This window comes from Prunus dulcis, chromosome 1, assembly GCF_902201215.1.
Source record: "Prunus dulcis chromosome 1, ALMONDv2, whole genome shotgun sequence".
NCBI lineage: Eukaryota > Viridiplantae > Streptophyta > Magnoliopsida > Rosales > Rosaceae > Prunus > Prunus dulcis.
The window spans coordinates 38,434,081-38,447,489 of NC_047650.1; the positions used below are offsets into that span (position 1 = coordinate 38,434,081).

At 37.2% G+C, this 13,409-nt stretch overlaps 1 protein-coding gene across 1 annotated transcript; it reads left to right on the forward strand.

The window, feature by feature from the left end:
- Positions 1 to 289: 289 nt before the first annotated feature.
- Positions 290 to 1,682, forward strand: LOC117614311 (heavy metal-associated isoprenylated plant protein 24). Its single transcript, XM_034343071.1, has 2 exons — positions 290 to 995; positions 1,151 to 1,682. Exons 1-2 carry the CDS (start codon positions 836 to 838, stop codon positions 1,447 to 1,449), a joined length of 459 nt encoding a protein of 152 aa, XP_034198962.1. The 5' UTR covers positions 290 to 835; the 3' UTR covers positions 1,450 to 1,682.
- Positions 1,683 to 13,409: the final 11,727 nt, after the last annotated feature.

A 13,409-nucleotide genomic window follows, 5' to 3' on the forward strand; every position in this document is an offset into this window, starting at 1 on the left:
TTGTTTACTTTTCTCCTTTCGTGTACCTTAAGCATTGAACTCTCCCTTCCTCTTTTTCCAAACTCAAAAGCATCTGGGTTCAATTTCCAGGCAAGACTTGGTTTACTTAATCAAAGTATATGCACCAAATATAACCAAAGGTACACATAAAGTATCTTGGTCTTTTGTTGTTTTTTTAAAAGAGGGCCACTACCTTTTCATTTGGACATAATAAAATGCCCACATAAAAAGATCGGTCTAATACCCAACACATACAAAAATTTCTCATAATAAAGATAGGAGCTAAAGTGCCTCACCAATTATACAGCATCTTTAGAACCATTTTCTTTTGAGTTCTCGTGCTCTTTCAGATCAGTTTCAAAAGGGAATCCACAGGGGTTTGATTTGAGGGTCAGCTTCCTACAGTTTCTAGAACACAGCTAGCTAGCTAGGCCACCTTTTCTTTTATTTATTAAATAATTTGGTTTATTTTATTAAGTTATCTTGGATAGCCATGATCTTTTTGATCTCTCACACTATAAAATCCGTAGATTAGAAGCCAGCAAGACCAAGACCAAGACTGGTGTATAATTTCCTCTCTCTAGTCACTCACTCATTCACCTTATTTCCTCAACAGCTCTCTTCATGCATTTCCTTTCGTGTATTCATTTGGAACAAATTAACCAACAAGTATATTCAAACCCATCTCTTGCTTTTCTCTAGTAATTAGCTAGCTCTTGGAACCTCAAGCTTACACCTTCAAGCCTTCCTCATTTTGATTTGTTTAAGCTTGTCCAAGGGCAATAACAATTGATCACTCTTTCTAGCTAGCTAGGGCTTTTGGAAGAAACTGAAAATGGGAGTTCAAGGCACTTTGGAGTACTTGTCAAATCTACTAAGCAGTGCCAGAAGAGGCAAGAAGAAGAGGAAGCAAATTCAAACTGTAGCCGTCAAGATCAGGATGGACTGTGAGGGTTGTGCCCGCAAGGTCAAGAAGGTCCTCTCCGGCGTAAAAGGTAATTTCCATATTTTGTATGCAAAGTATTCAATCATGTGTATACATATAATCACGTTTCGACAACAATCAACTTCATCAATGATCCAGATATATACCGTGTTGTAATATAATTTGTTTCGGTCGGAATTAACTTAATTTGATGATGATCACTAGGGGCAAAATCTGTAGACATCGACTTGAAGCAGCAGAAGGCAACGGTGACTGGATATAACGTAGAGGCAAAGAAGGTGTTGAAGGCAGCTCAGTCGACTAAGAAGAAGTGTGAGTTGTGGCCTTATGTTCCATACACTCTGGTGGCCCATCCATATGTTTCTGGAGCCTATGACAAGAAGGCACCTCCTAATATGGTTAGGAAAGTTCCCGACACTGCAACCATCAGTGACACTGCTGTGGACGAGAGCTACACTATCATGTTCAGCGATGACAACCCAAATGCCTGCTCTATCATGTAGTAGATTTTTATTTTTGTTATATATATAGTGGAATTAATTAATGAATTAGTGTGGTATGCGGGGTTGATATATACATGGCTTTTGTTCATGGAGTTTGATCATGCAAGATCTGTGAATCTGGTCCTTTAATTATGTTGATTCTTGTCTAGATTTTTGACCCGGGTTCACAGTTGTGTATATTTTACAGTTGTGCAACATAAATATACGAAAAGGAACACGTCACATGTTGTTTACTTTTGTGCATACATAGTGGAATTAGTGAATTAATTGGGTGGTGTATGGGATAATGTTACAAGGGTTTTCGTAGATAGAGTTTTGACCATGGAGAAAATCATTCTCTCTTTTTTGTTTTTTTAGATAAGCAATTGAAGAATGGGGATTTACACAAATATCATTTAGTGTGCCAGGGCTTTTAATAGTTACAAAGGTCATGTTTGATTCACGGAATGAATTTGAGGAAAATCATTTCCTATGTCATTTCCCAATGAATGGGAATGAAAGATTCATTTTCCACGTTTTCTGGTAATGTCGGGAAAGTAACCCAGAGATTTCACTTTGTTTCATTTCCCATGTTTGTTTTAAGTAGGAATGGAAAACAAAGTTTGTATAATTTTTCAATTATACCCATATTAAATCAAATAAAAAAAGAATGCATTTAATGATACGTTGTAATTATAAATTGTTCATAAGGACAAAATAGTCATGAAAATTGTGCATTGAATGTTGGCTCATTTTCCCAAACTTTCCCATGATGAGGGAAAACAAAACTCAAGTTAAGAGGAGGGCTTCACTTTCCCCCTTACTTTCCCATGTGCCGAGCAACCATTTCCCATGCCTAGACTTGCCAAACATGGAAAAACAATTGAATTCTCATTCCCAAGCCTCCTTTCTCATGAACCAAACAAAGCCAAAGAGTAATGCGAGCCACATCAATGCAAAATCAAATTTCAAAACGTTTAAATCTCAAATGATGTGACAGTGTTATATTTATTTATATTTTAAACACACTTCAAACCTCATTCAAAAAAATCATATCATATTATTTATTGGTGACCGAAATTGAAGAATAAATTGCATGACGTCAATGCGAATAGATGAGTTATTGTGGAATTGAGATCCAATGGTGTTAATGTGAGTTGTTATGAGACAGCTACTCATATCTAAAATCTAACGTAAATGTATTGTATGTTGGTACGTGACGTGGGGGCTTTCTCAAGTGTTCCTACTTTGGCACTGGCAAGAGATTGATTGTCTCTCTTAATCAATCTGAAGGGTAATAAATAATTAAAGTTTACGTGGAAGAAAGAAATTATTGAAATAAATCTCAATAATTAAACCTAGGGAGATCTAGGAAAGTTTGGTAATTTAAATATTTTAATTATAAATAATATATTATGGAGAACGCATTATAATGTTAGGAGCCGTCGTCTGTCTACGACTCTATGAATTGATAGGTACATAGCTCATGAAATGAAAGCGATTTTGCCTTTTTATTGAAGGCAGGCAGGATGAGAAAAACAGAAATTGAGATTCCAAAGTATATATGGTGCCACCTTGGTTCACAACTTTCCTAACAACAAAACTTAATTAATTATGTACTATAAATAAATAAATAATTTCCAAACCTACTCCATTTTTATTTTATTTTGAAACCTACTCTTGACTATGTCATCATTACAAACACAATATATGTACTATCACCAGCTGACGTGGTTATACCGTACTACTCTATAATTTCTTATTGGTTACATTATAGTCTTTGTACATTGACTATGTTTCCTGTGTGAATTTAAGTGCATATATCCTACCTAGGTGATAAATGTGATTTTTTAAAGAATTGTTTGGGCAATGGAAACAAGAGCAGAATTAGGAATTTTTCGATATGTGGGTTAGCTAAAGTGTTTAGGGTAAAATCTAATGATTTTTTTTTTTTTGGGGGTTGTATTTATAGTTTTTATAGCCTCTTTAGAAATAAAAGTATATATTAAATCATATAAACAATACTAATTCATACCTCCAGTGATTAATTTTAATAAATTTTAACATAAAACAAATACATATTAAATACAACAAGAAAACTGATATTATCAAAATAAAAATGTGTTTAACAACGAAATTGAAAGTATAACTAGTTTACTATGTATTTTTATTACTTCCATGCAACTAAATTCATATAAAATTAGTATATTTTTGGACTTCAATAGATTAATATATACTGGGCTATATTTCAAATATAGGTATGATTTTTTTTTTTCCCCACAAAAAAAGCATGCTTGGGGTAAATCCCAGGTTAGCCTTTAACTTGGTTTCGCCACTGAATGGAAACCTTCATGAAGCCCAAAGGCAAAGGAAAACAGCACAAGACAACCCACTTAGAAAATAAAGAGGGAAAAAGCCCATAGGGCGAAACAGAACAATGAAAAGACAAAATCCACTAACAAAGGTCACAAAAAAGTCAACCAATGCTCAAAAGTCGAATTGAAACAGTCCGAACGCCACATTAACTGACAAATTAAGCCCAGTTTAATTCAGATTTCTCTATTATTTATCTAGAATTGATATGGACCACACCAAAAGTGTGGTTGAGTGGCGATTTAGGGGTGGATTCAGGGCAAATCGAACGGTGCTTAGAGCAACTCCACCCCTTGGGGCAAAGTCTAAGGCAAGGGCAAGCTAGGGCAAGCAAGGGCTGACACTATTCACGTGAATAGTGTCAGCCTTGCCATTTGTGGTTCCACCCACAATGGCAAAGTCTAGGGCAAGTCTAGGGCAATTACTATTCATTGTACTTTATTTCCTATTTTTTTATACTTTAAATCATTAATTTTGATAATCTTTTGTAATTAAATTTTCGGATAAGATTTTCGGATGTGAATCTCGGTTGCCACGTGTCTTATTCCAGATAAAATTTTCGGATATTCATTAATAAAAATTATAATCTCAGATTTCGATAAAATTTTCACCCTCTAAAATTGTGCCACGTGTCCCATGTCAGATAAGATTTTCAGATATTTTTAAAAAATTATAATCTCATATTTCAGATAAGATTTTCACCCTCTAAAATTGTGCCACGTGTCCCATGTCTGATAAGATTTTCAGATATTTTTTTACAAATAGTGATCTCAGATTTCAGATAAGATTTTCACCCTCTAAAATTGTGCCACGTGTCATCTCTATCTTCTGAATCCCTCTATATAATACACCATCAACACCACTCCTCTCACACCATCTCTGATATATTCCTTCATTTCTCAGATTTTACAATTTCCCATTATACTCTCAATGTCAAACTTCAGGAGGGTGTTGGAGAGGCAACAGAAAGAATGGGAAGAAATCCAGCGTAGACGTGAGGAAGAAGATCGGGAGCAAGATGAAGAAGAGGAGGAAATGCTTGAAGTAGCGGCGGTGTGTATGATGAATCAATCAAGCCAACACCATCGTCGTCGTGCCCCGAATGTGGACAGACGCAGAGAGTCTCGGGGTAAGAATCTCTTGGAGGATTACTTTATCCCAAATTCGTTATATCCTGCTCATAAGTTTCGAGAGAGATATAGAATGCAGCCACATTTGTTCCAAAAAATCATGCATGATATTTGTAATTACGACACATACTTCATTCAAAAGCATGATGCTGTTGGAGTTTTGGGTCTTATCCCGGAGCAAAAACTTACAGCTGCTTTGCGGATGCTTGCTTATGGGGCATCTGCAGAGCAGGTGGATGAGATTGCAAGGATGGGAAAATCTACTATCCTAGAGTGCTTGGTGAGATTCTGTGATGCAGTGGAAAATTTGTACACGAGGGAGTACCTTCACAAACCCACTCCGAGGGACCTGCAAAGGCTTCTACAAAAAGGCGAGGCTCGAGGTTTCCCAGGAATGATCGGAAGCATCGATTGCATGCATTGGCAGTGGAAGAATTGTCCTACTGCGGGGCAAGGAGACTATGGGAATCGGAAGGGCCAAAAAAGTATCATTTTGGAGGCCGTAGCTTCATTCGACACTTGGGTTTGGCATGCCTTTTTTGGGGTTGCCGGATCTCAGAATGACCTCAATGTCCTTGGTCAATCCCCGGTGTTCGACGAGGTATTGCGAGGTCATTCCCCTCAGGTCACATACCAAATCAACAATACCGTATACTCTGGTGCATACTACCTTGCCGACGGAATTTATCCTAGGTGGACGACATTCGTGAAAACAATTCCGAATCCCCAATCCGAGAAGGAAAGAAGCTTTGCTTCATTTCAAGAAGGTTACAGGAAAGACGTGGAAAGGTGTTTCGGTATCTTGCAAGCTCGTTGGGCAATTATCAGGGGTGCTGCTCGGATGCTAGACGAGGAGGTGCTGAGGAGTATTATGATGACTTGCATCATCCTCCACAACATGATTGTGGAGGATGAGTATGACTACGATGCTCCAGAGGTGTTTGAACCCGATCCTATGAACACGGCGTTGACAAGAATATATGAAAGGCCGATAGGACCAAATGGACTACCATTGGAGCCCGAACCGTTACTTCACGATGGTCGATTCAACAACCCCATGATTGATCGTTATCAAGAAATGCAATCTTCATATGTTCACGAAAGACGTCAAGTTGACTTGATCGAGCACTTGTGGCAGATGAAAGGCAATCACAATGGATGAAGGCTAGATTCGTGCTTTGTTTGGAATTATGCTTTGTTTTTAATTATGCTTTGTTTTTGTGTGTTGTGTTTTGTGGAATAATTGCGAGGTCTTTTTTATTATTATGTTTTTATGTATGGTTTGTTTTGTGTGTTGTTTGCAATAAATGAAGGGTTGTTTTTAATTAATCTTTGTGAGGAATGCTCAAATGTTTTTAATAAGTAGTCCAATTATAGATGGAAAGTAGATTGAATAAAAAAGAAACAATACAACAAATTAAAGGATAATACAACAATTTAAAAAAAAATACAACAATTATTAAAATATCGCGTTAAAGCACGGGCGGAGTCGGTCCCGGTGTGACAAACAGAATGGATGAGCCACTCTGCAGGTGTGGTGAAAGTGTGATGGGACGGACGCCGGATCCCTTAAAGTGGATTGTGAGATCCCACATCGACCAAACGGAGAGGGGGGTGATGTGCTATATATGGCACACCTCGCATCCATCTAACACGAGGCCTTCTGGGGGCTCACTGGCTGCGGAGTTGTAAGAACTCCAAAGTTAAGCGAGTTGGAGGCTGGAGCAATCCCAGGATGGGTGACCCCCTGGGAAGTTGCTCTGTGAGCTCCCAGGAACAAATCCTTGCGGGCTGGTGAGAATGTAGCCAGGCCCAAAGAGGACAATATCATGCTTGGTAGAGTTTGGGTAGTCCGCTGCGCCACTCTGACCTTGGTGAGGCCTTCTGGGAGCTCACTGGCTTTGGGTTCGTAGGAACTCCGAAGTTAAGCGAGTTGGAGGCTGGAGCAATCCCAGGATGGGTGACCCCCTGGGAAGTTGCTTCGTGAGCTCCCAGAAACAAATCCTTGCGGGCTGGTGAGAGTGTAGCCAGGCCCAAAGCGGACAATATCGTGCTACGGCGGAGCCGGTCCGGGGTGTGACAAATGGTTTTCATCATTTAGCCAATCCGTATTGCTAGGACCGTCGTCATGGAAAAGTTTTCTTCTCATCACATCCCTTCGTTTATGCTTCCAATAGGCCTTTGTTTCAGGAGACATATGGCTCGTATCCATGGCCATGATTTTCATCTCTTTTTCATCGTCGTCTTTTTCTTTTGCATGTTGCTTTTCAATTGCAAAGGCTTCCAATCGTGCCTTGTCCGCTTCATCTCTCCTCAAGTCTCTCTCCAATCTTAGAGAGTTGTTCTTAGCTATTTGCTCGAATATTTGAACACAATCAATGTTTGAAGTGGCCCCTCTCTTGGCCTTTGCCGCCTTTCTCCCAATAGGTCTCGGCGGACGTGGGAGTGGTGACTCCGTTTCCATTGGGGAGTCTAATGGCGAATCGGTTGATGGCGATTCGTGGAGCGGCGTCTCATGCAACACAACCGGGGGTGCGGTAGGAATAATTTTGAATCTGGAACAATCTTTCACAATTTCCCAACATTGGAAATGCACAAAACTTTTTTTCCCTTGCCCCGTGGCACCGAACCACATTTGTGCTTGTATGATCTATTCAAAATAAATAATTGGAAGTGCATTAAAAAAAATATACAATGCAAGAAATTATAAACTATTGTGAAATGCAAGAATAAAATTGATTATGTAAATAAATATAGAAATATTGAAAATGCAAAAACAAAAATAAAGATTATGCATGAAATTATAAACTATTTTGAAATGCAAGAATAAAATTGATTATGTAAATAAATAAAGCCAATTAGGAAATGCAAAAATAAAATAAACATTGTGCAACAAAAAATAAATAGAATATGCAATAAAAAAAAAGTTACATTAAATTGATTAAAATGGCAATTAAAAATATTTTACCTCATCGGAAAGATTCGCACCGCTCCGAATGTTCTCCTTTGCTTTTGTCAATGCATTTCTCCATTTCCCTAACTCTTTGTTTAGAATTTTCCATCTACTAGACAAAGCCATTTCGGTCCGAATGGAACCCGATCTTTGACAAAATTCTCCATGAATTTTGCTCCACATATGATGGAACTTCATCTCATTGCCCGTGATAGGGTCATGACTAACGTTCACCCAAGACTCGCACAATGCAATATCTTCCTGGGTTGACCACGAGCCTCCGATTTCAACAGAAGATGCCATTTGTTTATTTTCTACAAATGGAAAGTAGTACAAAAATGTGAGTGGATAGTAAAAAATATTGGAAGGAGAAGAGTTTATATGGAATTGGTGTGGAAAGTGGAAAATATGAGTAGAGAGTAAAAAATATTGGAAGGAGATGAGTTTGTATGGAGATTTGGTGTGGAAAATGAATTATGTGAGTGGAGAGTAGAAAATATTGTATGGAGAAGAAATTGTATGAAGATTTGGTGTTGAAAGTAGATAAAATGGTTAGGTATTTATAGGGAAAAAATACATACATTTTTGGTATTTTTTTAAAAAAAATTTCAGAATTTTTTCGAATTTTTTCGGATTTTTTAGGATTTTTTTTAAAATTTTTTTGGCCAAAAAAATGAGAACCGTAGGATTTCTGAAAAAAATCCAATCGGAGCCACCCGGTGCCGACACGTGGCAGTAGCCGTTGGAGCTGACGTCACGCGACGTCAGCGCACTTCAGTCAAATTTTTTTTACCGTTGGCGCGTGTATTACACGCGCCAACAGTAAAAAAAAATTTGATTTTAGTGCGCTGACGTCAGCAAAACTCGGGCTCGAGCCCAATCTGATTTCGCCCTTGGGCCTGCCCGGGCTCGTGGGACCCGCAGCTTGCCCGGGCTGGATTTGTTGCGCTGGAGCTGGACTCGGGCTCCTTCTTGCCTTTTGCATGGGCCAGCCTCTAGCGCTGGACTTGGCCTTACCCTAGTATGTTGGTAAGCACTACTAGTGCATCTAGCCTACTAAGGGCTTGTTTGAGAATGCTTTTGGAGTAGCGAAAAGCGCTTCTAAATAGGTGAAAGAGTTTTTATATTTTAAAAATTGTGTTTGACAAAAATTGCAAGTGCGCTTTGGATGAGATCCAAAAGCACTTGAAGTGGTTTTGGAAGAAGCACTTGAGAGGTGCTTCTTTTTAAAAGCGCTGTAGTACAAAAACACGGAAAGCACTTGACTTCCTTTAATAAAACTTTTAAAATGCCAAAAATACCCATATTTAATTTTTTCAAATGCCAAAATACCCTTTCTTTTTTTCTTTTTCTTTTTTTCCTCTCTCTTTCTTGCTAGAGAATGGAGATCAGTTCTGAATTCTTGTATGCCCCTTGCTTGTATAATGTTGTATGCTCGATTTTATTGAAAACAAACATTATTATATGTAGCACCAAACTTGATTAAAAAAGCATTAATATATGAATCAATCCTGGTTTTGGAGATAAATGAATTTGCTCACCTGCTTCTCGTCGGGGAGTCATCAGCCCTCGGAGGCAGACCCATTGATCAAGACATAATAAAAACAAAATCAGCAACGGCCTATTATGAAGCCAAGTCTATGCAGCAAAGCCCCCTTTACCAGAAAATAAAATGAGCACAGCCACTTTCAAATTCTCTAATGCAATGATCAAGCAAGGCCTCTCACAAATCCACAAAACTTGCCCTGAAGCCAACCCTTTTGATTTGCTGGCTGCAGTGTTTTGGACGAGCATTGCGGGCTCAAAACCCCCAAATAGTGGCACCAAGCACTCCCTCTCAATTTGTATCGACTTTAGAAAGAAGCTGTGTTCTGGGTGGCACAATGGCAATGCATTGCATTTTTCAATGCTTTCACTAATAAAATGGTCCAATTTCAACATTCTGGCGAGACGGTGTCAAGGTGGTTTGGGATAATTTTAGATGTCGTTTGTCGCATGGCTAGTAATATCATAAGTTCACAAGACCCCCAATTGAGGAGAGTTCCGGATAAAATCAAAGCGCTTTTATTGTGTCAACCAAACACTCAACAAAATATCAAAAGCGTTTTATGTAGTTTAAAAGCACTTTTAAATGTGACATTCAAACGACAAACTGCTTCTTTGTAGAAACACTTATGTCATAAGCGCAACTAGCATAAGCGCTTCTGGAAGAAGCACTCCCAAACGAGCCCTAAATCTCCCTGCTTAGGAAGTCAATGGATGTATTGAGCTTGATACTTTCCTCCTTGTTGACGATACCCATTGCCGAGGTAGTTAGGATCCAACAATCGGAAGTTATAATCTAGCTTGATTGAAAGCAATTTGGTTCTATTTCCACTAATTCCAGGAGCGTTGAAGTCAAGTTTAAACCGGGGTGGCTGGTTATTCTACCAAAACACATTTTTGAAAAAAAAAAAATTAAAAACTTAAAAACCTAATCAAACTACTATGTCAGTTTTCAGAAATTTTTTGACACCATTAACCTATATTAAAAGTTTGATTATAACTCTCATTTTCGTTTTTAGGGCTATTTGATTTGGCTGGTTATGTAAGGTTTTCAGAATTTTTCTGACCCTTAACCTATATTAAAAGTTTGATTATAACCCTCTTTTTTTTTTTTTTTTTTTTTTTATATTATAAAAGGCTAGTTTGATTCGGTTGGTTTATGTCAGTTTTTCAGAAAATTTCCCACCCTTAACCTATATTAAAAGTTTTGGCTCTACCTCCCTTTTTCTATAAAAATAAAATAAAATAAAATATGTTATTTGAATACAAATAATATGAATGAAATTTTCATGACACAATATGATTATCTAATTCAAAATACAAGGAGTAATTAACTCAATTTATAATACTTTTTTTTTTCTTGGGAGCTTTAGTTTTAAAACACAAGTTTACTAATTTGAAAGATAAGAATACAATTCCATTTAATTAGCATAAGGCCAAAGACCAAAAAGTAGTACCTAGTTTTACAATAATATACTTTAAAAATATCAAAATTACACACAATACCACTTCTTCTAAGGCAAATACAGTATGCCACATGTCCACCTCCAACAATCCCCTTTTCGGCCAACCGCCAATTTGGAAGATAGGAATACAATTTCATCTAATTAGCATAAGGCCAAATACCAAAAAGTAGTACCATATTTTACAATAATATAATTTAAAAATATCAAAATTACACACAATGCCACTCCTTCTAAGGCAAGTACACTATGCCACATTTCCACACCTCATGCAATCCCTTTTTCGGCCAACCGCCACCGCCATCCAACAGCCAGTTATGTCATTAAAGGGACTCGAACATTGACCCTCAAAGGAGGAGGGCTCACTCACAAACCACTACACCAAACTTATTTTTGTAATATTTATTCAATTACACAATACTTATATAAACAATCAACGGTTTTTTTTATAAAAAAAAAAAATTCATTTCAACACATATTCACTCAAAAACTGCAAATAAAACAAGAAACTGCAACAAAAATACAATGTAGATATCAATTATGTTAAAAAAAAAAACTGCAAACAAAAACGGCAAACAACAACTAAAACATAAATTAATTTTATAGAAGCAAAAATTGCACGGCAAAGTATGGAAAAAATAAACATGATGAAAGTACTACAACGGAAACGGAAATTGCAACGTAGAAACGGAAACTTCAATACCGAGTCTGGGCAAAAATGCACCTACTAATAAGTGAGGAAGTAACAGTCAAAACCATGATGAAAGCACTAGAAAATTATACAAAAATCTCTAACCAAATAGCACCTCAAACTCAAATATGATAATAATAATATAAAAAAACAGAGTAAAAAAATAAAAATTACATCAAAGAGTTGAAAAATCAACTTATAAAAGGCAAAAAATAACTAGAAAATTCAAATAACAATTTGATCAAGAATTTACATACCTCAACAATAGAAAAACTGAGCTTCACATCAAAACATGAATACTGCTGAGGTTGTGGAGTCGGGCGCAGAGGATCAGAGCTTGAGGTTGTCTAGGGCCAAGCTTAAGGCGTTCATGCTCTCCTCACTGCCATCAACGGCCACGATCACGCATCTGAGGTTCCCAGCCATGCTTGGTTTTTCAACTCAAATTTGACCGGTGAACGCTCTAATTAAAACCATTGCCGGACAGAGAAGAAGGTGAATTTGGTGGCTGAGCGAAACAGAACTCAAGATCATCGTCATCATCATCGTCATTCTAGTGGCCTGAGAAGCCATGATCTGAGGCAATCGTTGTCCAGCTTCTTTGTCCAATAAAGAGATAAAGAAAAGGTGAGATTTGATTTTGGAAGGCTTTTAAACAAAAAGGGTAAAATTATATTTTATCTTTATAATTTAGACATGCCCAACGAATCTGGGCCTCCTCTTTAGCCAAATCCAAAACAAAATTTGATTCCTATGTATCAAAACTAAAACAGAAATACTCTAGGTGTCAAATCCTCATTAATAAAGATTCTTATGTCTAATACTTAATTTTTCGTTTTTCCTTTTTAAACTCCGGACACCAGCTTTCTTCTATGGATAAGAAGTTCTCATTTCCTAGTTCCTATAAATTGGCCTGAGATGCCCCAACATTCTATTGATTTTTATTTCGTCCTAGAGTGGCATTAGGATTATTAGGCGACTAGTCCAAAATACTCCTATTTTCCAAAATTCACATGCGTATTTCTATTATCCTGACAATGGAACGTGTAGAAATGTACATTTGGAACTTGGTATTTATCTGCAAATATCAACAACAAAAAATGCAATGCATGGTCCCAAGGAATTCAAAGGGGTTAATCTTTTTTAATTAATTGGGAAGCCAAATAGTTAAAAATTTGTAGGAGGCCCAGCCAACAACAAACAAAACATTGAACTTGGAAACTGTTAGCTTAGTATAGAGTTGCTATTCGAATAATAGCGGCAGGGCATGCAGCAGCCAACATTCATTTAACACTTAAATCGTTGAAACAAAACAAAATAAGTCAGTCTTTGGCAAATAGCTAGCAATGGGCTTAGCTCATTTGCCTTGTCTTTTACACAAAACTTGGTTGGCCTTTCGAATCCTAAATAATTTAGAAATAATTAGACCTAAATACAGGTTCACTCGCATTAACATCTGTTGAGAATGTTTGTCCCACATTAAAAATTAAGAAACTTAACCTAGGTTTATAAGGAGTTGGGCTACTCCCTCATTGCAAATTAGTTTTGAGTTGAAGTTGTCCACGATTTCCTTCAGCCTCTAATAAATACGTTGAAAAGTCAAGTTCACTCGTCTGTTCTGAAGAGTGAAAGAGGAGTCCCAAATTTGGTGAGTGGGTTTAACAAAACTGTTGGAAAAGGTTTTGTTGATGTGGTCTACTCACCTATTTTAGTGTCCCAAAGCCTTTAAAAAGGATGTTGGAGATGCCCTATTATGTAAAGTTTGTTAAATTTAATGTTTTCGAATAGGAGATGCATGGTTTTTACACTTTAAAATAATCTTCTTG

Excerpts from the sequence above, each read along its gene's own strand:
- LOC117614311 (XM_034343071.1), top strand. The coding sequence starts at position 836 with ATGGGAGTTCAAGGCACTTTGGAGTACTTGTCAAATCTACTAAGCAGT. Across the intron at positions 996-1,150 it reads GGTCCTCTCCGGCGTAAAAG|GGGCAAAATCTGTAGACATC; the intron begins GTAATTTCCATA and ends GATGATCACTAG.